The sequence below is a fragment of the Meles meles genome, chromosome 12 (genome assembly GCF_922984935.1).
Source record: "Meles meles chromosome 12, mMelMel3.1 paternal haplotype, whole genome shotgun sequence".
NCBI lineage: Eukaryota > Metazoa > Chordata > Mammalia > Carnivora > Mustelidae > Meles > Meles meles.
In genome coordinates, this window is record NC_060077.1 from 18,462,002 (window position 1) to 18,488,550 (window position 26,549).

At 48.3% G+C, this 26,549-nt stretch overlaps 1 protein-coding gene across 1 annotated transcript in view; it reads right to left on the minus strand.

Annotated features, from left to right (window-relative positions):
* The window catches only part of TMEM132D (transmembrane protein 132D), a 597,103-nt gene that overhangs the window by 169,441 nt on the left and 401,113 nt on the right, over positions 1-26,549 (minus strand). The window contains exon 4 of the mRNA XM_046024139.1: positions 16,943-17,126. Within this exon, the coding sequence (XP_045880095.1) occupies positions 16,943-17,126 (184 nt within the window). The remainder of the gene's footprint in view (positions 1-16,942; positions 17,127-26,549) is intronic.

Here is a 26,549-nt window from a genome sequence, read left to right on the forward strand (position 1 = left end):
CGTTTAAGTACTTCCTTCCCCACTGTTAGCTGCTGACAGGCTTAGGAAATATAAGTCTTGTGAAAGTCACTTTGAACCGTAGCCACCAGACCATGAGGGTAGTAATTTTGAGTAATTCCACGGTAGGGCTTTCATTCTGCTGCTTGGTGATACAGCCACCTCTTTCTATAAGGCATGAGAAGCCCCTTTTCCCATTACAAATCAGTTTTCTCATGTTTTTACAATTAAGAAGCTTAAACACCAAGGTTCCCCATCTTTTCTGATCGAGTCACGCTATCCTCTGCTGCACACGATCACTGCAGCATGGGAAAACGGACACAGATCCACCTGGGGATTAATGCCAGGCTCGGTGAACGAAGTCCAAACAGAGAAGACAGACCGACCAAAATATATATGCAGCATTAGCTGAACTAACAAACCAGGGGATCCCTGACAAAGAACAGTCAGTCAACTGGGAAGAAGAGTGATAGCTCTTCAGGGAGCTGTGATCAGAGATGGTTTGGATTCGAGCTTCAGACCCTCGGACTGCTCTGTTACCTGTCCGTTAAAATCCCTTTTGATGGGATCGTACAGGTTATAAAGAAATCCATTTCGAAGCTTTAAATCTTGGCTGAAGCTCGGTCTTCAAATTTGAATATCACCAGTGAAGCATTTTCACGGAGCTATCGACAATGGGCTACTGTTGGACCAATACTTTTGCTACAGGAACAACCGCGGTGCCCCTGGTGACGTCCTGGAGATGAGGGGTGGGTGGGATTCGTTTCTCGGGCTCTGCAGGACTGGCTTCCAGAGGAAGGACAGTGTGCACGTTCTTTCTCCAGGTTGTCATCATCTTTGCCAAGCACCTGTTCCACGGGACATTTTGGTCCTTGTACAGCACTTTAAGATTTGCTTGTAAGTAAAACAGAAAGGCAAGTTTCTCCCTTCACCCCAAACACTATGCAATCATAGTCACCCAGGAGCTTTCTGCTGCAGATTTTCCAGGCAGGCTACATCGTGGAACACCACGCCTCCCTTCTTTCTTCTCTCCTGCCTATCAGAAACCTGGTGTTGTTCAAATGGCCATCCCGACTTACAGCTTGGGAACTCAGAGACTGCTGACGGACTCCCCAACCTCGCCAGGCATGAGCATCCTAATCCCTTGGTGGTAGTGAGTTCAGGAAGCCTGCTTAGACCAGTCACAGTACCTGCTGATGGTTTCCAGGCTGGGGACAGGTGACGGCCACACCCGGCACAGACTGACCGACAGGAAGGACTTCTGTGTCATAGCTGAAGGAGAGCTGCTGTCCTTGCCCCCGACGAATGTGAGCAATGTCTCCCTTGGCTCCCATGGTTGCTGATACCCAGGAAGGGAGTACAGAGAACGAGACCAAGCCATGGCAAAGACCAAGCAACGTGAACTAACAGAGTCGGCTCCACGGACCCGCCATCTTCTCCCTCTTCTCTGCGCCCCCGCCTTCTGGACGCCCCGGGGTGTGCCACAGGAAGTCTGTGTGTTGGTCAAGCCTGTGTGAAGTGGGGTTCCTGTTGCTTGCATTGGGAAAGCATGTCCACTACCACACACCGAACTCTTAAATGCAAGAACGAACTCCACAGGGGTCCCACCACCTGCTGTCTGCAAGCTGGGTGCCCAGGAAAGCTGGTGGGGCGGGTGCCAGTCTGAGAGCAGTACAGGATGAGAGACGGGATGTCCCAGCCCAAGCAGTGACACAGGAAAACAGAAGCAGGCTTCCTCCCTTTCTCAGCTGATAATATTATAGGATTATAATACTATATATAATATATAATAGGATTAAATATTTATAAGTATTCATATTTATTATATAAAAATATACATTATGTACAATAGTATGTAATACATGCTGAGAAAATAAGGAATAATAATATATAATTATACAATATATATATTTCTCAGCCTAGATATCTACGTGCTATTAGTTCTATTTCTCTGGAAAACCCTAACACAGGTGGAGGGGAAGGCAGAGCAAGAGGGAAGGGAGAGAGGAAAAGACATTCTCTTTCACCATAAGAGGGGTGAGGAAGAAAAATTTGCATTAGCATTCCTGTCTTCCTCTTTAAGGCAAAAGAGAAATCCAGTTCAAGGGGAGAGCAATCATTTTTATTGGGCTAAGTTTAATGGGTAATTTACTCTCACAACTGGAAGACTGGTTTATACAAACTCAAAAGACAGATTTTTTCCCCCTCATTTGCCCACGCTGGGAAGTCCTAACCCTATATTTACTACCCATCGTGCAAAGATGAACAGAGTAGAGAGCTCATGGAATTGTTACCTAACCGATGTTTTACTTTAACTATACATCAACTCGTATTCCGGCATCCATGGAACTTTCCGGTCTCCTTAGCATCTGTCAAGAAAATAATGGCTTTTGTTGAAAATTTCTGAGTTAGAGAACCCTGGGAAAATAGTTCAGTTCCACATGAGGAAACCACCAGTAGGTGAAAATAAATATACTAATGTGTTATTTTTCAATACATTTTTTTAAAGATTTTATTTATTTGACAGAGAGATAGAGAGAGAGAGAGTACAAGCAGGGGGAGGGGCAGAGGGAGAGGGAGAGGCACTGACCAGGGAGCCTGATGCAGGGCCGGATCCCAGGACACTGGGATCGTGCTCTGAGCTGAGGGCAGACTCTTCACCGACTGAGCCACCCAGGCGTCCCTTCAAAATTTTTTAACATAATTATTTTTCTCATTAGGACCAACACGTTCTTGCCAACACATCTGCATCGGGGTTCTTCATGTTTTGTGTGGAGATGGGCATGCTCTACACTCCCATATGCTTGATGGCCCACACGGGCGAATGCAGAATGGCTTCTTCTCTAAGATGAACATATTTTAAGAGGAAGAAACATGTTCCCTTTGGACTATTTGGGGCTGCTCTTCATGTGCTGTTCCATCACACTGTGTCTGTGTCTTAAAGTCTTGACTTAAACTCTTCTCATAAAGGCAACCGATGCTTCATGATGTCCTGAAGGTGCTTCCCAAGGGTGGACGTGATGGCTGGAGCCTCGCCAGCCATTCTGAATCCTGAGGCGACTTGGAGAATGGAGTTGCCTGGTACAGTGACACACCTGTGTGAGCGAGGAAGCCACCATATTCATCACATAGCCCTACTTCTGGATTTCTTTAATGGGTGAGAGACATGAGTTCTCGTCATCGCGAAAACTCTTGTAATTGGGGGTCAATTAGGTCACCAAATGGATTCCATCTTACACAAGTGAATAAGTTCTGATTTCTGCACAAATCAGTCTGGGCTGGATTTGAGAAGTCCAAACACATTCACTGTTGTCATCCAAGGATGCCATCCAGGACACAGCCATTATTACTTATTATTAGAATGTTATCGGCTTATCAAGGCTTTTTATTTCTGTAGGACATTCATTTGTTTCTACAGGACATTGCTTTGTCCTTAATTTCTTGGAAAACTTCCAGAAGACCATAAGAAAAAAAGCAATGGCTGTTTCAACTTTTTTCGCACTAATATTCCTAAACATACCTTCTCTCTGTGGTTACTAGTAGCAGTAGGAATAGTTACTTACAGCCATGAAGCACCAGGACCCGTGCTAAATGGTTTACGTTGACTCTCACTAAAGCCTGCATCCCCCTGGGAAGCAGAAATATGAAGGTTATCCCCATTTTACAGGTGAGAAGAGTGAGGTGCAGAGAGGTCATCTGACTTGTCCCAGTTCCGCTCACTCACAACCTGTCAGAACAGAGATAAGGTTCAACTCCATCCGATTCCTCCTACAGTCCAGTGTGCGTAGCGAGCTTCCGGTGGGGTCCCACACTGGTCTAGGTGCTACGCATGTGGCATGAACACCACAGGCAATGTGCCTATTTTGGTCTTTATCTGTAGGGCAAAATCCATACATGACCTGCTAGGTCTCAAGAGGGACCATGGAGGGACGCCTGGGGGGATCAGTAGGTTAAGCGTCTACCTTCTGCTCAGGGTCCTGGGATTGAGCCCCACGTCGGGCTCCTTGCTCAGCAGGGAGTCTGCTTCTCCTTCTCCCTCTGCTCCTCCCCCCTCCCCACCCCCTCTCGTGCACACACACTCTGTCAAATAAATAAATAAATCTTTAAAATGAAGACGTGAGGTGCACTGTGAGAACACGGTCTTGACCAGGATGCTTTCCGATGAGGCTGCATTTTCCAGACCGTGAGCCTGACCACCTGCTACAGCGAGCCTACATCTGACAGATGCTGATACAGAAGGCAGGAGGAGCAGGTGCTATGGGAAACTTCCATGCCCAGAGCTTTTGCAAAATTTCGAGTTTGGGTTTCCGGGTCCCTCTTGACAGAAGCAGAACACATTTCCCGGAGACACAAAACACATGGGCGAGGCAGCTGGCCAACGGCCAGGATGCACCGGGATTGTGTGTGCCACCCCGCTCTGCTGAAAGGCGTGTCCAGCAGCTGGCTGGTCGTTGCCTTAATGGCAGAGGTAATGGAGTGAGCCTGCCTTTGGGAAAGGATCTCGGAAGCAAGGAAGTATTGGCTCTGAGCACACAGGACCTGGGAATTCGTTGGAAACATGCTGAAATCAGTCTCCAGTTCTCTTCCCACCCCCTTCCACTCTTTGATAATAAGGTTAATTGGAAGGTTAATGGCAGCTGCATTGCTGGCAAGTTCTGCCGCTGTCCAGGGGAAACTGCCTACGAAGCAGTGAGTCAGGGGAGATAGATTTAGCAAGAAGAGCCAACAGGAAGGTGGGAGAGCTCCCAGAGCTCTGAGAGGGTAGAACGTTCTCCTTCGATGTTCAGGGTCAAACCACTGGAGGTATTGTTGGAGGGGGGGTGGGGGTAACAGGTGCAGGGCCGAGCATCAGCCCCAGATGGGGGCACCTGGTCTAGGGAGGTGGCTGCCGCCCTCTACCTGCTCAGGTTGACCTAGTCTTGTGGGGACTCTGCCAAGAGTGCAGAAACCCATCCCTGCTCACCCCAGAAAATGCACATTTCCCATGATAACAACGCTCTTCAAAATTGTTTTCACTTTTAGGGAGGCGCTCCTTCAAGGAGGCTAAGCTTTATTTACATCGTGATTGGGCCATGGAGGACAGCCCCTGTCCAGCTCCTAAGGAGGGACTTAAACAAGGCTGAGAAAAGCTCTGTCTCTAGTTGATGACGGATTGGCTTAAACATGACATTCCGTAAGCTCTAGCTTTTGGATAGCCTTCACAGGTTTTATACGTATAAATGTTCCAATTTTTTTTTTTTTTTTCTAAAGCATGCGATCCGCCAGCACATGAAAATGATCCGAAATTCCCATCTCCATGTTCACGGACAGTCTGAGCGGCATGCAGCCACACCCAGGGGCGGGCGTGTTTCGGCTGCTTTGGGCTCCCGAGGGCACCATTGTTTTGTTGCAACAGAGGCTGTGGGGCCCGCAGGAGGGACACTTACTCTCCGTGCCTTCCCAGGAAGCAGGCGCCAACCCCACTGTTTGCAATCCTATCTGATCTAATGCTCCTTTCATATAACGGAGATTTATACCACAAATTAAGAAGTGCCTTCTTTATCCCAAAAGAAGAACCACAATGAATATAACCTACCAACACACGTGCTTAAAAAATCAATATAATGTCTTCACAGAATTATAAAGGAGAAATAAAAGCAAATAGTTTATAATAAAGCGCTGTGTGCTTCAGGGCATGAACTGCAAGGGGGTTCCACGTCAGTTCACAGAGGTGCGTTCAGACACTCAGACGTGCAGGTAGTGGCAAGAGACCGGCCCCATCACCCCTGGTATAACTCTTGTGGCTCCAGTGACCCACAGGGGCTGCCGCTTCCGAGGGACCAATGCAGTCATTGAGACTCAGGGCTGACGGGGCACAGAACCAGGAGAACCAAACCCCCAGCCTTTCTCTTCGCCCTCCTTCTGGTCTTCTTCCACTGCCTACCGCTGACTGAACCCAACTGGAATCCAGCAGACCAGACAGGCCCTTGGAAGCCATGCACAGAGCAAAGACTCCCCGGCCCAGAGCAGGGAGGAGACGAGCAGACAGAGGGTCGGCGGCACAAGTGGAAGATATGCAGATTCTCATCTCAGAAACAGCCTGGCCGCCCCTCTGCTCCCCAAGCCACAGCTCTGGAGGCGTGCTGTCTAGTCTGAGGGCCGGCAGCCACCAGACAGTCATGCTGTCTAAGCTTAGCCATCAGAAGCTCGGCCAAATCTCAATTACTGTCCGCCCTTGAACATCACAGGCTTGAACCATGTGGGTCCACTTGTATGTGGAGTTTTTTCCGTGAATGTGGTAGAGTTTATAAATGCATTTTCTCTTCCTCATCTTCTTAAAACCGTCTTCTTTTCTCTAGCTTACTTCATCATGAAAATATGGTGTATAATACACAGAGCGTGCAAAATCTGTTAACTGGGTGTTTATGTTTGGGGGAAGGTCTGCAGGCAACAGCGGGCTCTCGGCTGTGAAGCCCTACAAAGTTGTCAGTGACACACAGACCTTCAGTTGTGCGGGGGGTCGGTGCCCCCAAGCCCTGCGTTGTTCAAGGGCCAATGTAATTAAATTACAGAAAGATTGCAGTTCCTCAGTAACCTTAGTCACGTTTCCGGGGCTCAGAAACCACGTGGGGCTGTGGCTGCCATGCTGGAGGGCTCACATAACAAAACATTTGTGTCACGGCCCAGAGTTCTATCAGAGAGTACTGTCTAGTCTAGACTCATGGTTGGTGTCACCCATTCAAACAAACTCCTGGTCTCTGTAAGCAAGTCTGATGGCCACACTTAGACAGTACATTCTGAGGCCTTCCATTTGCCTTGGACACCGTCCTCATCAAGCCAGACCCAGTCCTCAGCTCTTTCCACCTGGACCGTACATGGTCCGTCAACTTCCACTGCTCACATGCCACCAACTTTGTTCTCCTTTTGTACTCAGAGTGATGTTGGAAAGGAGGATTATGAATCCAATGAGATTTAAACACACTCACTGAGAAATCTTGCCACACGTATCATGGCCGGTGACTGTCTACATCATCCGGTGCCTGCCGACTCGGACCTCGACCCGTCTAATCACTATCCCCCTGCTTCCCTTGACCTTTCTTTTTGTAAGGCACGCCGAGCGGGCCCCAGCTGTGGGTCTTGGCATCTGCCTTCCCTTCTGTCTGGAAAGCCAGCTCTCATCAGGTTAGTTCCACGTTGGCTAGGTCCTCGGCATTCTGTCTCAGTTCAAATGTCACCTCTGCAGGGACGTCCCAGTCTCAAAGGGCTCGTGTCCCTGGATCCTGTTTTATTTCCTGCCAGGCATAGACCAATTCCGAATGCACCTTGCTCAATTATTTTTTACTTATTTACCAGCGGTCTCTCCCCCGCCCCCAAATGGGATGTGAGCTCTGTTGCGTCTCCCAACACAAAAGCCAGCGCCTGGCACGTTGTGGGAGCCCAGGGAAGGCGGCAGGGATGGACTGCTTTCTGGAGTGCCTGCAAAACGAGTTACATCACAAGCCTATTTGCTCCCTGATAGCTAACGGCTGGACCGGAGCGGGGGCTGTGATAACGACCAGGCAGCCAACAATAGCAGAAACACCTGGCTTAATTTGTACTGGGTACCTTTAAGAGCTTTGACGGTGAGCCACCACCAGCTCATTATAAATTTCCTCTGCAGAGGATGGCTCATTAGGGGCATCAAAGGCACCAGAGTGGGCTGAAAAGCAAAGGCAGTGGCTTTGTGCATAATAAATAATTCATTTTCAGATGACTTTCCGATTTCAGTACAACTTCTCAATTTCATATTCTTTTATGAGTGTGTGTGTGTCTTTTTTTTTTTTTTTTTTTTTTTTTTGTATTTGCATCTTCCAAAGATCCTTTTGCATACTGAACCTATCGGCAGCTGAAATGCGGTTTTCATGGAGAGGGCGGGCGTAGTGCACTGGTAGGAAAGCCCGGGCTCTGGAACCTGTCCAGCTGGGCTCTTCTCCGGTTCAGCTTTGTGGCTGTACTCCTTGGAGCATCCTTCCGCTAGGCGTGCCCTCCTCTCCGTGAAATGGGGAGAAGAGCAGTACCAGCCTCGCCAGGTCCCTGAAGGGACTGAAAGAGTCCACACAAAGAAGGAGGTATGGAGAGTGCACCTCGTACCTAATAAGCATCAAGGATCTGGTGTCATTAGTGTGAACGCCGTTGAGGGCCGCCATAGTTATCCCCGGAACACACAAAACAGGAACGCTTCTTGAAGCAGAGATTCTTTTCCTCAAGGGCTCTAGCCACAACTTAATTTTCACTTGGTTGAGGAAGTATAAAAATGAAAGCAAGGGCGTGCTATCCAGTGTGACTGAATTTTCAAAAAGTCTGAGGAAAACAACACAGGGTATCTGGCATATTAATTAATGGGCTGACACAGGAAAAGAATACCACGAAAAGTCAAACAAAAAAGAGCCAAGAAGCTGCTTTCATGCCAAAAATAAAAAGAAATTTCATTACGGGCGCCAGGAAAGAGAGATTCCTTCCCTCATGTGGGGGCATTTTCTCCAGTTCTGATCTCGATAGGTGACAGGCACAGCATGTTACCCGTGCCGACTTTGGGGGTGATGGGAGACAAAGGACCCCGCATCACCCTGTCTCCAGGGGGTGGTGAGGCCACTCTCTGGGCCTCGACGAGGGGACACTGCTGCGCCTTCTGCTGGCTGTGCGATTAGGAAGGGGACCCAGGGTGATGGCAGGAGACAATCGATGCAAGGTGGGTGTGCCAGGAGATGAAGTCATGAGGATTCTGAAGATCAGGGGACAGTGTAGGCCATGAAAAGAAAGGTCATTTTACACGTGACTCTAAAATCTTTTTTTTTTTTTTTTAAAGATTTTATTTATTTGACAGAGAGAGAGAGCACAAGCAGGGGGAGCAGCAGGCAGAGGGAGAGGGAGAAGGTGGCTCCTGCTGAGCAGGGAGCCTGATCTGAGGCTCGATCCCAGGACCCTGGGATCACGACCTGAGCTGAAGGCAGACACTTAACCGACTGAGCCACCCAGGTGCCCCTAAACAACACGGGTCTTCGAGGCACCAGCTGCCGCATGGTGGGAGATCCACATAGGACTTCTAACTCCCCCAAAACTGAACTACTCACAGCCTACCGTTGACCAGTAGTCCGACTGATAACATAAACAATTAGCACACATTTTGTGTCTTCTATGCATGATATTGCATTCTTACAATAAAGTAAGCTAGAGATGATAAAATTTCTTAAGAAAACATAAGAAAAGAAAACACATGTACGGTACTGGACTCCATTTATTGAAAAAAAAAATCCCCATATATGTGGACCCACGCAGTTCAAACCCATGTTTTTCGGGCATCAACTGTGTTCAAAGGGAGGGATGTCTTAGATCCAGGAAAGCTTACCCAAAAGGCATTTCTTCAGTCTCTAGAATAGGAAATTATGTGGCCGTAAAAATACAGGTGAGTTTTGCAAGCTAGGTTGACAGAAATGGAATAACAGCCCACTGAACCATGGATTCGGGGCACGCCCTGATCAGTAAGACTTAAGAAGATGCATGTGAACAAGGAAGGGAGAAGTTGTTTGATGATCAGTTCCCTGCAACCCTGGGAATCATGTAAGAAAGAACTCAGTGCTCAGTCAAGGGAGTCATCAAGGGTCTGATGAGGTCTTCACTGGGGCAGTTCTGTTTGTGGTTGTCTGGGCTAGGATGTCCCTCACCCACACTCACGAGCAGAAGGCGTTTGAGGGTAGCATAAACAGTAAGTCAACTGTGGTGCACTGGTGTCTAGCTGCTTCCACGCTGGAAGTGGGCTTGAAGACTGGAAGGGTTTAGGTGGGATTCAAACAAGAGGAAATGAGGAAGGATGGAGAGGGTATGGAAGGAATGTACTGGGCTGAGGTCTTCTCAAACATCTTGGTTTGACTCTTGCCCTATCACAGCTCCCAGGGGAGTGATCTCAACCGTCAAAAGTAACTCAAGAGTCTGAATCCTGCGACTTGACTACCGTCTTCACCGTGCACAGGAAATCATGGGGTGGACAGAGTGGAAGAGTTGACAGAGAGCACATCTGGCTGTGGGGATCCAGGAAGCGTCCCTGGAGGAGGTGGCATGGGAAGTGGGTTCTGCAAAGAGATCTGTGAGATGCATTTGTGCTCTGATGACAGTGACATTTAAGGCCACACTGCACACCACAAAGAGCACGTGGTACACCGACTCTTTGGTCTTATTTAACAATGGGTAGCCTCCCCAGGGATCTGCAGACCTATCTAGACCGCACATCATTGCAAACGTCACAGAATGTCACCAGCACCAAACTGTTCATTAGGACGGGAGTCTTGTGATTATTTTCTGGAATCACAATCATCCATCTGGACTGTACCCCCGATACTTTCTGTTTAAAGTCCCACCCCAGTTCTGATGGCGAAGACTACTGGTCCAGGATGAAAAACTTGGTGAAGTGGGAACTTATCAGGAGCCCAAGAGGAGTGGAGGCGCACTGCTACCATCCTCAGGAGAGTGGCATCACCCACCTGCAAGCCCCAGACTTAGAGCAGCACTGCAGTCCCCCAGCAGCCACAGTACCCCAGAGCCACAGTACCCCAGCAACCACAGTACCCCAACAGCCAGAGTACCCCAGCAAGTACAGTACCCCAACAGCCAGAGTACCCCAGCAACCACAGTACCCCAACAGCCACAGTACCCAAACAACCACAGTACCCCAACAGCCACGGTACACCAGCAGGCACAGTACACCTGCAGCCACAGTACACCAACAACCACAGTACACCAACAGCCACAGTACACCAGCAGCCACAGTACCCCAACAACCATAGTACCCCAACAGCCACAGTACACCAGCAGCCACAGTACCCCAACAATCACAGTACCCCAACAGCCACAGTACACCAGCAGCCACAGTATACCAACAGCCACAGTATACCAGCAGCCACAGTATACTAGCAGCCACAGTACACCAGCAACCATAGTACACCAACAACCACAGTACCCCAACAACCACACCCAACATGATTGAAAACATATTTAGTCTCAGTTTAAAATGAAGAGCACATGTTAATGTTTTCAAGGACTAGCTGTTATGGCATTCCCACGGATAAATATCAGTGTCATTATCTGAATCCTGGCAGAAGCTCAAAACACTTGTTTTACCCAAACCCCAGAGACAGGGGAGAAGGATGTTGAAGAGCTCTGAGCAACCGGGGCTAACCCTGAGCCCCAGCCCAGAAAGTTCCAGTTCTTCTAAGAAGTGCAAACACTGCTTTCCAGAATCAGACCCTGACACACAGTTACAGATGTGCACTAATTAGATTAACGTTAATGCACATTTAATGACATTCTCCTCACATTTTCCTCCCTAAGGACAAGAATATATTTACCTACAAGATGGTAAGGCATCATTTCCTGGGAAGAAAAAAAAAAGAATGTAATAAAAGTAGAAATACATGAATGGATTTTTTAAAAAAAGGTTTTATGGCTGTAGACATCAGGGAAAAATGGGCAAAATATTGAGAAGGAAATAAATGTCTTTGGGGAAATTAGCTTTGAATGCTGGTGCTTAGCTGCATCTCATCTCAAAGCTTTCCTGCATGGAAATCTGTAAGTCACACAAAGAACGGAGGGGCCATGAGCCTCCTCCAAACTGATCTCAAATCCTTAATGATCGTATAAAGCGTCACAACTGCATTTTCCCTCCAGCTTTATCTTCTCAAAATGACAACTCTACCTATTCAAATGTGCTATCTGGGGGTAACTGAATTTCTGGGATTTTACAAGAACAATTAAACAGGCATGTTCTTCCTCTTGGTCATAATTAGGGGGGAGAGGAAGGATTTCCATTATGGAAAAGATCAGTGGATTTGAGTGCATAAAAATTAAACAAGCACCCCCGAGCTTCTGCTTGTTAAAATATATGATCTGTGAGATTAGAAAGCACAGGGAAAATTGGGAAGAATATTTGTAAGAACATGCCAGTGGAAAGGCTAGCATCACTAATATATAGAAAGAGGAGAAAGTGGTGTCCACGGGCTGGGCTGGGGGTAGGAGGAGGAATTGGTGTTTAGTGGCTAGGATTTCAGGGTTGGGAGATGAGAAAGTTTTGGAGATCCGTTGCATCATCATGTAAAAATATTTAACACTAAAGAACTCTACACTTGAAAATGACTAAGATGCATATTTCATGTTACATGTTTTTACCACAATTAAAAAGTTTTTTCAATGACAAAGTAACAAGAAACGGAATTCCCAAGAGGGAAAGGAAATGGGTAAGAATAAATGTTCGGTAAGAAAATTTACAGATGGGAGTGGCTCCGTTGGTTAAGCGTCTGCCTTCAACTCAGGTCATGATCTCAGGGTCCTGGGACAGAACCCCTGCTCCCTGCTCAGTGGGGAGTCTGTTTCTTTCTCTTCCTCCGCACCTTCCCTCATTTGTGCACTCATGCTCGCTCTCTTTCTTTCTCTCTCTCTCTCACATGTGTGCGCAAATAAAATCTTAAAAAAAAAGGAGAGAGAAAATTTACAAATGGAACCAAAAAAAAAGCAAATAAGGCAATAATAAGGTATCGTTTTTGCTGGATAAATTGCCTATTTAAAAATTTCAGTATCCTACGTTTGTAAAGTCGCAGGGAAATGGGTGTCCTCGTATGCAGCAGGTGGAATTAAATAGGTTAAACCTGCCAGAAGGCAGTTTGGAGACTAACTATTTAAAAAATTACAGGGGCACCTGGGTGGCTCAGTTGGTTAAGCATCTGTCTTCAGCTCAGGTCATGATTCTAGGGTCCTGGGATCAAGCCCCACATCAGGCTCCTTGCTCAATAGGGAGTCTGCTTCTCCCTCACCCACTCCCCCTGCTTGTGCACCCTCTCTCTCTTAAAAAAAAAAAAAAATTACAAAATTGCATACCCATTGATTCATGTCCTTTGATTTGGATTTATTCCTAAAAGTTTATGTACAGGAATCACTTGGAGATGTGTGCAAAGATCTTTGTGGGAAAACGGAAGCCATGGGATACTTCATAATGGGAGTTCTCTTAAACATTTTAGGTATGTCGGTCGATTGTGGAGATAGACGGGCAGCTCTCTGAATGAACCCAGAACCAGAAGTCACGGTTTTTTTCACCTATCATTCCTTCACACATACGCCTGGTGCATGGGACAGTCCAATCATCTCTGTACCTTCTAAGATAGTACCTGCAAGGACACACCTTGCCATTTCTCCACTGTCCTTACCGCAGCCCACGGGGCCATCCAGATGGCATCTGTGCTCCTTCCTTCTTCCACCATAAAATACTTTTAGTGGGATGCATGGCCCCTGGGATAGGCTCACTCTCCCTTCTCCCCTGCAGCTAGAGGTGGCCCCTCAGTGGATCTCACAGCTGACGGGCTTGGAGCAGGCATGCAGCATTCAGGGACGGATCATGTCCTGGTTGGAAAGGGGCACATTTTCCTTCTGCCGATCTGCCTGTGCCTGCAGGCTCCCCAGGGACATGACTGTTATTAATTCAAGGCCATGGGGATGAGGTCGGTACCTTTGGGGTCACTCAGTGATAGGACAGAGGGAAGCTCTGTCCTAAGTCCGTGGAGGCATATGAAAAGCCCCAGGCTGCTCACACTCCCACAGGACAGATTAGAAATGAGTAATTGCTGTGCTCATTGGGTCAGAGTTATTTGACAGCAGCCAAAGGACAGGCTCTAACTCTCTCTGATGTCACACTTGCTCCCCCAAATCGATTCTCCACCTACAGCCGGGTTCTCATCTAAAAACACACATGGGGGGCACCTGGGTGGCTCAGTGGGTTAAGCCTCTGCCTTCAGCTCAGGTCATGATCCCAGGGTCCTGGCGGGGAGCCTGCTTCCCCCTCTCTCTCTGCCTGCCTCTCTGCCTTGTGATCTCTCTCTCTCTGTCAAATAAATAAATAAATAAATAAATCTTAAAAACACACATGGGTCCATGACTCTCTGCTGAGAGCCTTCCAGTGGCTTCCAATCACCCTTGAAGACCCACTCCCTTATGTAGCTTACGAGTGCTCAGTGACCGTGCTCTCAACCCAGAGCACCTTCTCCTCACTCGTCATGGTCTTGGTGAGCTGGCTTTTCTGCTGTTTCTCCAATAGTCAAGAATGTGTGACCAGATGAGTAGATTAATAGAGGCATGGGTATCTAATCGCCTTCAAACATCCCCCAGTGAACATGGGATGACCAAAGACAAAGTAGAAATGAAATGAAATTCGCAAAAGAGTTCAATTAATGAGGGTAATCTCTCCAAAAATGGCCAAAGTTCTTTTAGCAGTTGAGTCAAAGGTGAAATGAAGCAGCCTTCTCGGGAAGGGGGGGCGGTCTCAGAACACTCCAAATATGAAAGACTGGGAGGTCAGGACCCTCAAGACTTCACCCTCATTTATAGAGGAAGATGCTCCAAGGTCACTAGGAAAGCCTCATCAGATCAAATGTATTCTAATCACATTCATTCAACTCAGTTCAGTCTGTGAGCCCCCATATGTTGTTAGCCACCGAATCCCCTTCCTGAAAGAACCTACGATATTATCGTCAGGGTACTGTTTACACTTTGTATCCAGAGGTTAAACAAACATAATAGCTACCATTTATTTTATGTTTGCCCCGGACTGGACACCGTCCCAGGCACTCTTGGGTTATCAACTTTATCCTTACAACAACCTACGAGTATGTGTCGTCTCTTTCTCCCCCCTTGAGACGGGGAAGGGAGGCACTGTCAAGTAAGCATGGGCTGGGATTCAGTCATGTGATTTTGTTTCCTAGGAGTTTTCTGAAAACCAGCACGGAATGGAAAACACTCAGGGGCCAAGACGAGTGACCCCTCTGAGCCTCTGCTTCCTTACGTGGAAATGAAGGAGGATTGTTATTAATCTTCCCATTGCCTTGAAATAATTATTTCCTTTTTGTTTCCTTGTAACAGGGTCTAAGCAATGAGCCATGCTAACATAAAGATTAACCAGCTTTCCTCTCACCTAGGTCTGGCCAAATGGATGTAACCAGAAATATTATGCTGGATCCTTGCTTCTTGAAAGGCAAAAGTAACTGGTCACCTTTAAGCTTGTGCATTTCTTACTTTTTCCGGTCTACAGGAAATGGGTAAGTTGGTCGGCACTCCAGCACCCTTAGAGTTGGTCCAGCATCTTGGGACCGTAAGCACGGAATTCATGCCCTCAAACTAAAGCCTGGGTCTCCGATGGCACAGGGGCACCCTACCAAAACCACACCAGCAATCTGAGGAGCCCCTGTATGTGAAAAGGGAAACAGATGTATTTAAGGCCCCTCTGGCTGGGCTAAGGTAGACTGGGTCCGTTGAGGAGCTCTCTTGTTTTCCACTGAATGCAATTTCCAATTTGTAGAAGGGCCAGCGAGGTGCTGGCTAAGATTGACACACTCTTACAGCGCTACATCGTAGCTGGACGGGTGAGGTCAGATGAGAATGGTCAGAGACCATCGGAGGAGGGACAGGCACTTTGCTGGAGTGGGGATTCACGGAGGATATGGAGACCGATGGGGTTTGGGAGTGTCAGGGACCTGTGAGGCAGGGGAATGCTGAGTGTAGGAAACAACAGGAGGTTAACTTATGCTGAGCAAAACCACCAAACCTGTTCCGAGTCTTGTGAACAGCCCATCCGACCAAAGGTGCTGAGAAGGAGCAAATTCAAGTAGTTCCTTATTCAAGACAAATGGTCTTGCCATCCCCACTAATAGAAACCACTCAGGAACAGCCTAACTGAAGGATTGCTACCGTCACGCGTGCAACGAGGCACCAGCGGAGGCACAATGCCTTCCGAATAAAAGAAGTCGTTAACAGGAGCCCTTACCGACAGCAGCACACTGAACCCCTTCCCGTTTCCTGATGAGCCGCATAATAACTAACTTGCTGTCACCAGGCAACTGTCCACGCTGCCTTTTATTGAAAGATTGATTCCCGGGGTTCTGTCTGCACTCCATAATAACACTTGCCGATATTTCCTAACAGACGGTGTAGAGAAGACGCTGGGCAGTCAATGTGTAGGTCAGCTCGTGCTTCATTTCTGACAGGGAAGTCCTTTCGTAACAGGAGAAGCTCAAGTTATTGTGAGCAGACAAACGTGCCCAAGCTTTGGTGCCGTGAAAATTCCCATTTAAAGAATGCATTATTTCTTCGTAGGGGCTGCTGAAGAGCCTGAGGACAGACAGAGCTCTACGGGGCGTCGGCGTGTTTTTTTCAGGGGACCTGGATGACAAGTCTCCCCACAGGCACTGTAGGACAAACAAGGGTCGGCCCTTCACGGATGAAAGCCCATCCCTGTTCCACAAGTCCTAGAGAGCACGCATGCAGACCGACAGTCTTCGGTCTCTCCGGAGTTGTAAACAGACGCCCCATGAATGAATATAGTAACGCTTTAATATAGAGTGTTTCGTTTGCTTCTAATTAGCTGCCAACACGACCAAGCTGACGTTGCACATTCGAACTATATTTATGGTTTCCCTGGGAAATTGATAGATATTAAGAACCGAGAACGCGGCTTGCCATGTCGGCTCTCCTACAGGTAAGTACTAGCTGTGGACTTAGGACTGGGCAGGTGTCGGCCACGTCACCTGCCACATCACTAATGGATGTAATCTCTTTGGTTTCTGCAGGTGTATGTATCTGAGATCCTTAAAGTCCACAATGTATGACAGAAACACAGTTATTAAATGATCGTAATTTTCATATCACAGAAGGTCCAACTCTAACCCCTGGAGCTTGATGCCTTTCTACACAATATTCTGAAAATACTACTTAGAAACAATGTATTTTTGTGGTCTCTGTAGTAGCCTTGTTTGAAGTCTTTGTAGTAGACTTCAGCTTCCGGTGCCCCCGACCCTGGTTCTCTGCTCAATTACACTTCCCCTCCCAGTCTGGGTGACAGTGTGGAGCCTTTCTTTCCCTCAGGTTCTGTACAGACTACGCAAGGCAGGGACATTCTTACCATGGCCAGTGGTATGACGCCCATCACGTCCTTGTGGCTCACGTAGATCTTGGATACACCCAAGTCAGACGTGATGTCCCCTGGATATTCCACCTGCCACGTGACAAGCTGTGTGGCTGGCGGGTCACTGGGCTCCTCTATTTCCACGTCGATCTGCATGACTTCATAGGAGGCTCCATCCACACTGGAGAGAAGCAGAGGGGAACAACTTTGAGTGACCAGGATGTGGCAGGCAGACAATGGGTAACACTCACCATTTCTACGTGTGTCTCTGTGAGCGTCTGTGTGTGTTCCTATCATCCCTCTAAAGAGCTTTCAGAGATACAACATCAAAGACAGACAAACAAAGAAACAAATAAACAAAACAAAGCCCACACCATTTCCAACCTGATCTGCGGCACTGGCTGGTCTTAGACACCAGCTCTCCAGTTTTGTGGGCTGCGTGGCTCCCCAGGGCAGGTGCTTGTGGACGGTTATGAAAAGTGCTAATTACATTTCCTAAATGCTTTCCTCCCCTCTATCCATCTAGGAGATCGGGATTCTTTCCCCACTCCCTGAAATCTATATGCTGCTTATGTTACGTCTTCCAAAGCCATAGTCGGTAGTCAGTTCAAATGGGGTGCAAGGAATTTTAAAGGTGTCTGAGGGCAACATGGCTTTGCTATCGGGTGGTGGTGAGACAGAGCTGCAGAGGCACAGAGGCAAGGCATGGACGGGACAGCGAGGCCACAGGGCGCATGTGGGGCAGCAGCCAGATGTCACCTGCAGACAGGAGTTGTTGTAACAATGGTGAGTTTTTGGACATTCTGGTTTTTCCTATAAACATGCATCTGGAAATGCACCCAAGTGAGATTATCAGGATGATTTTTGTAGCAATTTATGTTAGTTTAATTAACTGGCTCCATCTTCTGTTTCTTCAGAGTCCCCTTTTACAAGATGCCTGCTCCTCCATAATGTATGTGGGGAAAATGCCATGGGGGCCCAGCCTCTCCCTGAGGGAGAACGAGAGGAAGGCACACACAGGTGAGGGTGAGCAGAGGAGGCAGCTAGGAGACACGCTTTCTGAGCCTCAGTGGCCCAAGCATCCCCCATACCAGACCCGTCTCTGAAGATTCAAATATCACGTAACTGCAGGGTGGTTGCTGACTTCTGGCGCTTGGGACCGCAGGTCTGGCCTTTTATGCACACAGAGCTCCTGAAACATGTTCACCACACCGTCGGACCCATAGGAAGCTCAGAGACTGATGGCGGGGCTCCCCGGGTGCTTGCTCCTCAAAGTAAAGGATGAGACGGGTGGCGCTAATGAAAGGAGGTGGAGGGGGGAGAAGGGAGGGAGGGGGAGGAGGAGGGATGGAAAGAGGAGGAGGAGGAAAAGGAAAGGAGTCGGGGGCGGGGGGATGGATAAAAACAGAAGCATGACACTGGGCGACTGTCCCAGGGAAGGAAAGAGCCCTGACTGGACCAGAGAGCCTGACTTTCTGCACAGGCACATCTCTGGCATGGAGCAGGGGTAGTTACTGCTCACGGTGAGCACGGATCACGAAGAACAGGGCACCTGGTGTTTAAATCCCACAGGACGCCCTCTTGGAGAGCCCCTCTAAAGAACGCAGCTTAACTCTGAGAATCGGGGGCTGTGGTAAGAGTTGGCCGCTGTCTCTGTGGAGCCTCCATGCGGGTTCCCAAAGGTAGAGGAATCCTGAGATCAGAGCATTGGCACACACCTTCCTGGTCTGGGAGCTCGCAAGAACTCTGGCATCTCCTCCCTGTTCAGGAGAAGGCAAGCCCTTCTTTCAGCCGTACCGAGCCACACCTTCTCTGTCTGGACACTAGAGGAGGGAGACTCACAGAACAGAGGAGGCAACGTTAAGTTCAGGAACTCAATCCCACAGTTGAGGCATTAGGGGCACGCCCACACAGCAGAAACCTGACCCTACTGTCTACACGGCTCTCTGTCCTCCCGTGTCCACAAAACTCAGCAGTCCTCACTAAACTGGAATACTGGACCTTTCTGTGTGGCCCCAGCCCATTTGTTTGCTCACGGAGTTCGCGCTGTCGGGAATGCTTTTGCCAATCCCTCCATGGATTTGAATTCTTCCCATTCTGCTAGAGCTATAGCCATAAAAACAACTCTAATGTTAAAAGGGCTCGAATTATTTCAACTAGTTTTACTCCTTTGGTGACCCTGCCAGGTTTTCTCTAAAGTTTATCTTCTCTTTCCCTACAGATCCCTTGCCTGGCCAAGATGGGTAAGAAAACACAGTTGCCTTCGAGCTCACTCTCCTCTCTTTGATGTGGTGATGAAAGCTCCCTACGTTGGGAATTCTTAACCGGGGACTAGAGCAGTCTTGTGGATCCCGACACTGTGTGCTGGTGCGTGTTCTTGAGCAAGTCCACAGGTCGCATGGGCTTCTAGGAGGCTGGGACACAGCGGGGCCGTGAAGGGCTTTCCTGGTCTTTTCCTTTGTAAATTCTGGGGATCGAGCTTTGGAACAGCCCATTGCGTGCGACTTAGGTCAGTAGAAATATGAACTGTAATACCTCTTTGTAAATGATTTGTGTGTGCAGGATTCCAGAGAGCTTGCATATTATTTGTCAATATTTATCATTTCTTTGTGTTTGACTGTAAAGCGAAGGACAGCACCTTTGTAGTTTGTGGATTTAACTGCAAGGGTTCTGAAGAGGGGCTGTGCTTACTTGTTCCAAGATGTGTCTAGCACAGAGTTTAAATGCCTGGTGTTCGTCAGAACGGCATCTACGGTGTTAGAGGACACAGACACGGTAGGTTAAGGAAACGTTTGTACAGTGTGTCTGCTGACAGCCGTGGTTTCCACCTCACCCATGCACTGGAATTGCGGGGAGGTCGGGGGGACACTTTATAAATTAACCAATGACCACGCACCAGTCCCACAGCTTTCCAGTTGCTCCAGAGTGAGGCCAGGCATCAATCTCACTGATTATCTCTCTCCCTTTGTTCCTTCCTTCCACCTGTCTGTCTCTTTTTTTATCCAGGCCATCCAGATTCAGGACCATGGACAACTCATTCAAGTTTATACAGGCTTAATTACGTGGACCTTGACGCTCTGGGAGGTATTCTGGATATGAAGGTATTAGAAACACAATGTATGGAGTTAGCGGGTTTGGGAGGTGAAGGCACAGGTGAGCTGCGAAGAAGGTTCCAGATGCCCGTCAGCACACAGTGAGGAGGGACAGGAACAGAATTCCAGCCAGGGAGGCCCGGGGGTGGAGAAGATGGATGTGTCCAGACACCACTTCTGATGGCCCTGGGTACAGCCCTACCCCTCCAGCTTCCTCCATCTCCTGCCCCCTAGTCCAGTCAAACAATGAGCAGTAAGGATGGACTCTGGATATGAGCTTCCTCTAGGAAGGCAGTCCTCTTGAGTTGGGCAGGGTTTGCAAAGAGTGGCTCAGGGTTCCATCCAACTTGGGGACCTTCCAGCCTTCTGGGCATGGGTGCTACCAGCAGCAGCAAGCCAAGAAACCACCTCTCTGCCCTTGCTAGCTTGCACCCGGTAAGAACCTTCCTGCAGCCTGTCCTCCTTACAGAGAGGAAGACCATCTCCCTGGTTCGGAGAGCTCTTCCCATTCCTCAACAGCCTTCCCTTACGTCCAGCGTTTTTGTGCGTTGGGTTCAGGCTCTGCAGCTTTTCACCTGGAAGGGCTTCCTTCAAAAGGACAAAGGCATAGCTGTGGACCGTATGACACAGTCTGGGGCTTGGTGAAATTCAACGGAAATGCACACAAGGTTCTCAGGCACAGAGACCACCACTCTCAGGGCCATGGCGCAGGAACCCAAGGAAGGAGATGAGACTTGAGGCCCTACAAGACCACCTCAGCAGATCCCAAGGCCAAAAAGGACATCAATTTTTTTTTTCAAAAGTCTTACTTTACGATTGTCTCCTGTTTTACCAGATGAGGCAACAGCCAGACTTTATCAAGTACTCTGAATGTGCCAAACACTGTTTTTAGGTCTCATGCCTGCATGAAATTCTCACTGTGTCACAGTAAATAACTGTGATCAACTGTCAGTTTGTAGATGAGAACCTGGGTTTGGTGAGGCTCACCCAGCTAACAGGGGCAGGAGGCAGGAGATGTGAATGCAGAAGGGGCACTCTGGATACTTGTGGGATTACGCCCCCCCCCCCTGCTTACTTGGGGGTGACGGGTTTGCTTATTAGCAATGAAGACAGAGGAGAGCAACTTCCTGTCCCCTAGTGGAAACAGAGTTCAGTATCCAATGCCTCAAATAAATTCAGGACAAGCAAAGCCGGGACATGTCTGTAACAACATGGTATCAGGCTGCCTGTAGAGTCCTTGGCCAATGCTTTCAGTCGTATGATATATCTACAAATCAAAGCAGAAACGTGGAAGCTAGAACTTCAGTTAGGAGAGCCTACCACCCATTGGAGGGATAAGAAACCCCGTAGACATGGTTGCTCATATGAGAACCATCTAGAACTGAGCATTTCAGAGCTACCTGCACTTTTTTTCTTCCAGATTAAAAAACCAACATGTTATGGTAGGTCCTTGAAAAGAATGCCAATGATTGAACCTCACTCTGCTACCGCCCACATGGGCGACTGGCTCCCAGGGTGAGTGTGAGTGTTGCGGGGAAGCTGGTAGGGTGTGGGGGGGGGGTGTGGAGAAAGTACAGAGTGAAATTCCATTTCCAGATAGGCTTTTCCAGATGGTATGCTCAAAGATAAATGGGTAAAATTTCCAGGAATAAAAGGAAAGCCAGGAGGAGGTGAGGCTAGTATAAACTTGGAAAGTAGTCTGAGATGTGCTCCAGACAACTCAGAATGCTCCCTAGAGGTCGTGTGAAGGACAGTCACCTACCACTGGGCAGAGACGTCTCCTCACACCACCTGCGTCATGTCTATACGCCTCACCTCTGGCTTGTAAGTGCTTCTGTTCCTAATCACGTCTACCTGTGACTTCCCGTGGATGTCTTTCTTTCTCAAGTTTCCAAAACCACCTTGCCCACAGTGCCAAGAGATCAAAGTGCCTGGGGTTTCCGTTCCTGAGAGGGTGTGCTCAGGCAGAGACTGGTGATGTTTGGAGGTGACAGTCCAGCTGCCTCGCCTCTAGCTGGGTGGATGGGGAGCTGCGCTCACAGAGTCCCCCCATGGGGTCAGGCTGGAGCCACCCTTCACATGTCTGGGCTCTTCCCTGTCCTTTCTCCTTTCCCAGGTCTCTTGTCAGTCTCTCCTGGGACAACTTCTTCATACATCACTTGCATATAAGTCCTTGCCTCATGACCTACTTCTAGAGAAACCGAAGAGTTTTTAAAGCAAGAAGGACACCAAAGGCAACTGACAGGTGCTTGGTGAGGAATTCTGGTGGTGGAAGAGAAAGGAGGAATGAGCGGGCGGTGGGGCACAAAGGGACTGTCACTCTGGGTCCTCAGCACCACTGGTTCCACTCGGAGGCCTCCAGAGCGAGCCAACCGTCATCCGCCATGATGCTCTGGAAATCCGCGCCAGACCTGGACCTGGGTCCCCCGATGTCTCCCAAACGCAGGAGCCTCCCCCTTCCTCCACATCTCATTTTCGAGATGAAAATGAGGATATTACTCAAACAAATTGTTTCTTCTTAGACATGATCCCAGTATTCAAGTTCTGCATCACTGACGTCTTTTCCCCTAACTTTTTCATTAGCATATTCAGAATAAAAACCTTTCATTAGGAAATAAAATATGCACGATCCCTTTAATGTATGTACTTTATAATGAGATTTTTGTCACCATAAATTTGTCTCCTCGTGCCCTCTATTTCCACTCTATAGTCCTCTGAGGCCTGGTAGCCAGAGTTATTCTGGGAACGAAAAAGGGAAAGTCATCGCTCGGACCCAGGCGTGCTCCATTTCCTTCTTTTACTTTGGTGCTTCCTCGTTCCCGTGCCATCCTTCATTCATCCACCCAGTCGGGGAGGTCCCCCCGATTCCTGTTATGTGTTGGATACCATGTTGGGGGATGGAGACACCCATGCAAAGGTCGGCTTTAAAACATCAAGATCCTGGGCTCTTCCCGCCTCCACGTGCAGGGACGCCATTAGGTAGCTTGAGACTGGCAGTGTTGAGAGTCTCCACACCATGGAAACTGGCAAAGGCCATCAAGCAGGCTCCTTCCAAGCCCCCCAAGAGCACACTGCTCAAGGCCTTTGCTCCTGTAGGATCACACGGTCTAGTGGGGAAGATCAATACTAATAAATGATCATACCAACCAGCATAAATTGGCAACCGTAAGAAAAGATGAGAAGCACCAACCAGCATAAATTGGCAACCGTAAGAAAAGATGAGAAGCACGAGAAGCAGATGCACTGGTGAGAATTTTGAGGACTCTGGTGCAGTCAGGGAGCTAAGGCCGATCCCCTCAGGGAGGCAAGGCTTGCACTACGCTCCCTAGGGAGGATGGGGAGGAACTCGGAGTCCCAGGAACCAGGAACCGCACATACCAGTGTCCTGTGCTTGGAGGGAAAGGATGTGTTGCAGAAAACACAGGAAACCAGGGCAGCTGGAGCCCCCAGGAATTAAAGTGTGAGACGCAGCTGAAGGACGGGCAGAGGGAGACCGTGAGAGGCGTTCTAGCTCACATGGGGTGTTATCTTTTTGAGTCAGGAAACTACAGTTTGTCTATGCATGGAACCTGGACTAAAAGAGTTTTTACATTTCTAAATTTTGTTAATAAAGAAAAAAAGGACATGTAGCATGGAAAGTATAGGGCCTACAAAGGCTAAAATATTTAGTATTTCACCCCTTACAGGAAAAGTTTGCCAATGTCTGCCTTTTATCACTGGAGAAATGGCAACTCAAAACTCTAAAAATAATAAAAGAACATTTATCTCATCAGTGGCTAAATGCTTGGGAATATTTTCCGTAGATGACATTATGAGGTAGTCAAATATTTATTTCCACTGAAAGTAAAGAAATTTGGATTTAAGTGTTGATTTGAGAGTGTTCTGTGTAAGAAGAACAGGAAAATGAAAGAGACAGGTGTATGCATGGTCTGGGAAACAAGCTGCCATTAGAGTAAGAATTCATAGACGGGATTTACTGTATAATAACAAAGTACAAGAGAGTCTTAATTGAACTAGGAAAAATAGACTAAGCCAAGTTATGAATTGTCATAATGGGAAAAAAATGAAAACAAAAGTGACATTCTTTGAGATGCGTGGCGAGTCCTACAGAAATGTCTAGTGAACGTGAGAATGTCAGGTCAAGGGCAATGATGCCTTGGTGGGGATGCCCCACCAACCCCAGGACACCTGTCCTCTTGGCCCTGCCCTCTAAGTCCTAGTAGCAGATCCCAGTGGTTGCAAGAGCCAAACCACGCCCTATGCTCTCTAAAGATCCCACAGACCTGCTGTGTGGCAAAGACCCCCAGGGTGTCCCTCTCTGAACCAGGTGTGTCTCTTCTCAGAACTGCTCATGTCCACTCTTCCTGTCGGCTACACCCCCTCCTTTCAGCACTGACCTCCTCCAGGTAAGGATTTGAGTGTCAGGTCAACGGGATGGAGGTGGGGGGTAGAGAGAACAGGCATGGGGATACTGGCTGAGGCATGGGGAGCTTCTGAAGGGGAGAAGGGGAACGGGCAGTGATTATGTGCTCCTTCCACCAGGGGAAAGTGGGAAAGGTCCTCCTGAAATGTGTGATGACGCCCGCCTTCTATCTGACCGCCCAGGTTGGGGTTCCTGACCAGGGGATTCTGGGTGAGTTTGCAACAGGAATGGGGAAGGAGGACTCTCCAAATCAGTTCACAGATGGGTGGAGGTCAGGAAAGGCTGTGGTCAGCCCCAGAAGGGATGGAACGTGGCTGCTGTCTTCCTGGCCAAGCGAGTTCTGACCCTCCCCTGGATGTTTCCCACTGTGCAAACTTAGCTTTGTTCTAATGACAAAGGTGGCCCATGGAGCCTGTGTGTCAGGATGGAGCTCCTCCCAGGGGAGGCTCACAGCTGGAGTCTCATATCAGTGGTTCCAGGGGCCAAGGAGTCAGTCCATGAACCAATTTGCCCTTGTCTAGAAACGCGAATGATGCTCTGTCCTCAGAGTATCCTGGGGCCCATCAGGACATCCCCACCTGTTGAAACAGACCTGGGTCCTTTGCTTCTAAATGTGAGTCCACAAAACTGCTTCCAGCAAAGGTCAGTGGCTTGAAGACATCACTGTGGCTGGAGGGTTGAGAATGGACCAGAAGCAGACCAGAGAGGATGTGGGTAGAGGGGGCAGAAATCAAAGAAACAGGGTTGCAGGAGAGACACACGGGAGCTTTTGGGCTGTGGGGGAACATACGAGGCTGACACCCATGGTGTACACATGAGCTTCTGCTCCATCCTGCTGGCGGTCATGGTCTTCCGGCCCCACAACCATGCCCACCGGCCCCCACCTCCCACCGCAGCTTTGCACGGAAACAGACTCGCCGCAGATGCACTCACGGCTCCCCAGAGCCACAGAGCTGCTGATCCAAACAGCCCCGCTTCCCCTGTAACAAGAAGGGGTCCACGGAAACACTGACGGCAGGGAAGACCCCAGAATAAATGCCAGGGTTTCCTGTATTGAAATAAGGGCACTGTAACGTGAAGAGGCCATAATGCAACAATCTCTCCTCATTTAACATTTGTATTGCAAGCATCTGTCACAAATGCTATCGGGGATTGCCGGCTATATACAAAACATGACAACACGCCAATACCACAATATCCATGGCGTGGGGATAGTTCACATCTTTTAAAAGATGTCATAGCTAATAAAATCCGTGAATGGAATCCGGGAGAACGCTACTGGGGTCCTTTGATTCAGGCACAAGATGACTGACAAACGAGGACATGGCAGGAAGCAAAACTGTTAGTGTTTGAAAGGGAAAATTAACAAAGACAATGACAAGTCGGGCGCTTCAAAAACACGGGAAGACACTTACAGAAGCATGAGATACACCTTTGAGAAACTTCCCTGAAAATCTAGATTACTTTTTCAAAACCCACCAAAATGGGAGGTTTTTTTTTTCCTGAAAGATGACCTCTCCCACCCATTCAATACTGATTTCCATCTTTATCCGAGAATAAAGCCATCAGTCTAATGATAACTGTTGCTTATTTAAGGTTAAAAAAAAAAAAACCCTGATTTTTCTCTGTCCTACACTTCATTGGTAAAAGGTAAGTTCCTAATCAAACCTCATTTTTAGGGATTTCTACCATGTCACTGCACTCTTTATTTTTACTCAGACTGACTTTAAATGAACCTTTATAGAGTGTGAATCTTCCTCCCTTAAAGAGGGCTTCCAACATTTCAGACTAAAAGGGAGTCTGGGAGGGGGTGCGACGGGGATCAGAAGCCCCAAAAGTCTTCACGCAGAAACAGGAAAGAAAAGCAAATCCCATTTAAAGTGCAATGTCTGGAACGTGTCCCGGAGCTGCCCCCACGCCCCCCAACCCCCATCTGAGAGTGTCTTCCACACACGAGGTAGAAACTTCTACAGCAGACGCATACAGGGAGAAAAAGAGTAACGTTAACCCACGCATCGCCACTTCACAACATTTTCCAAACATACTCGTAGATGGAGAGTCATGTTCTTTGTATATGTTCCTTTTCTTG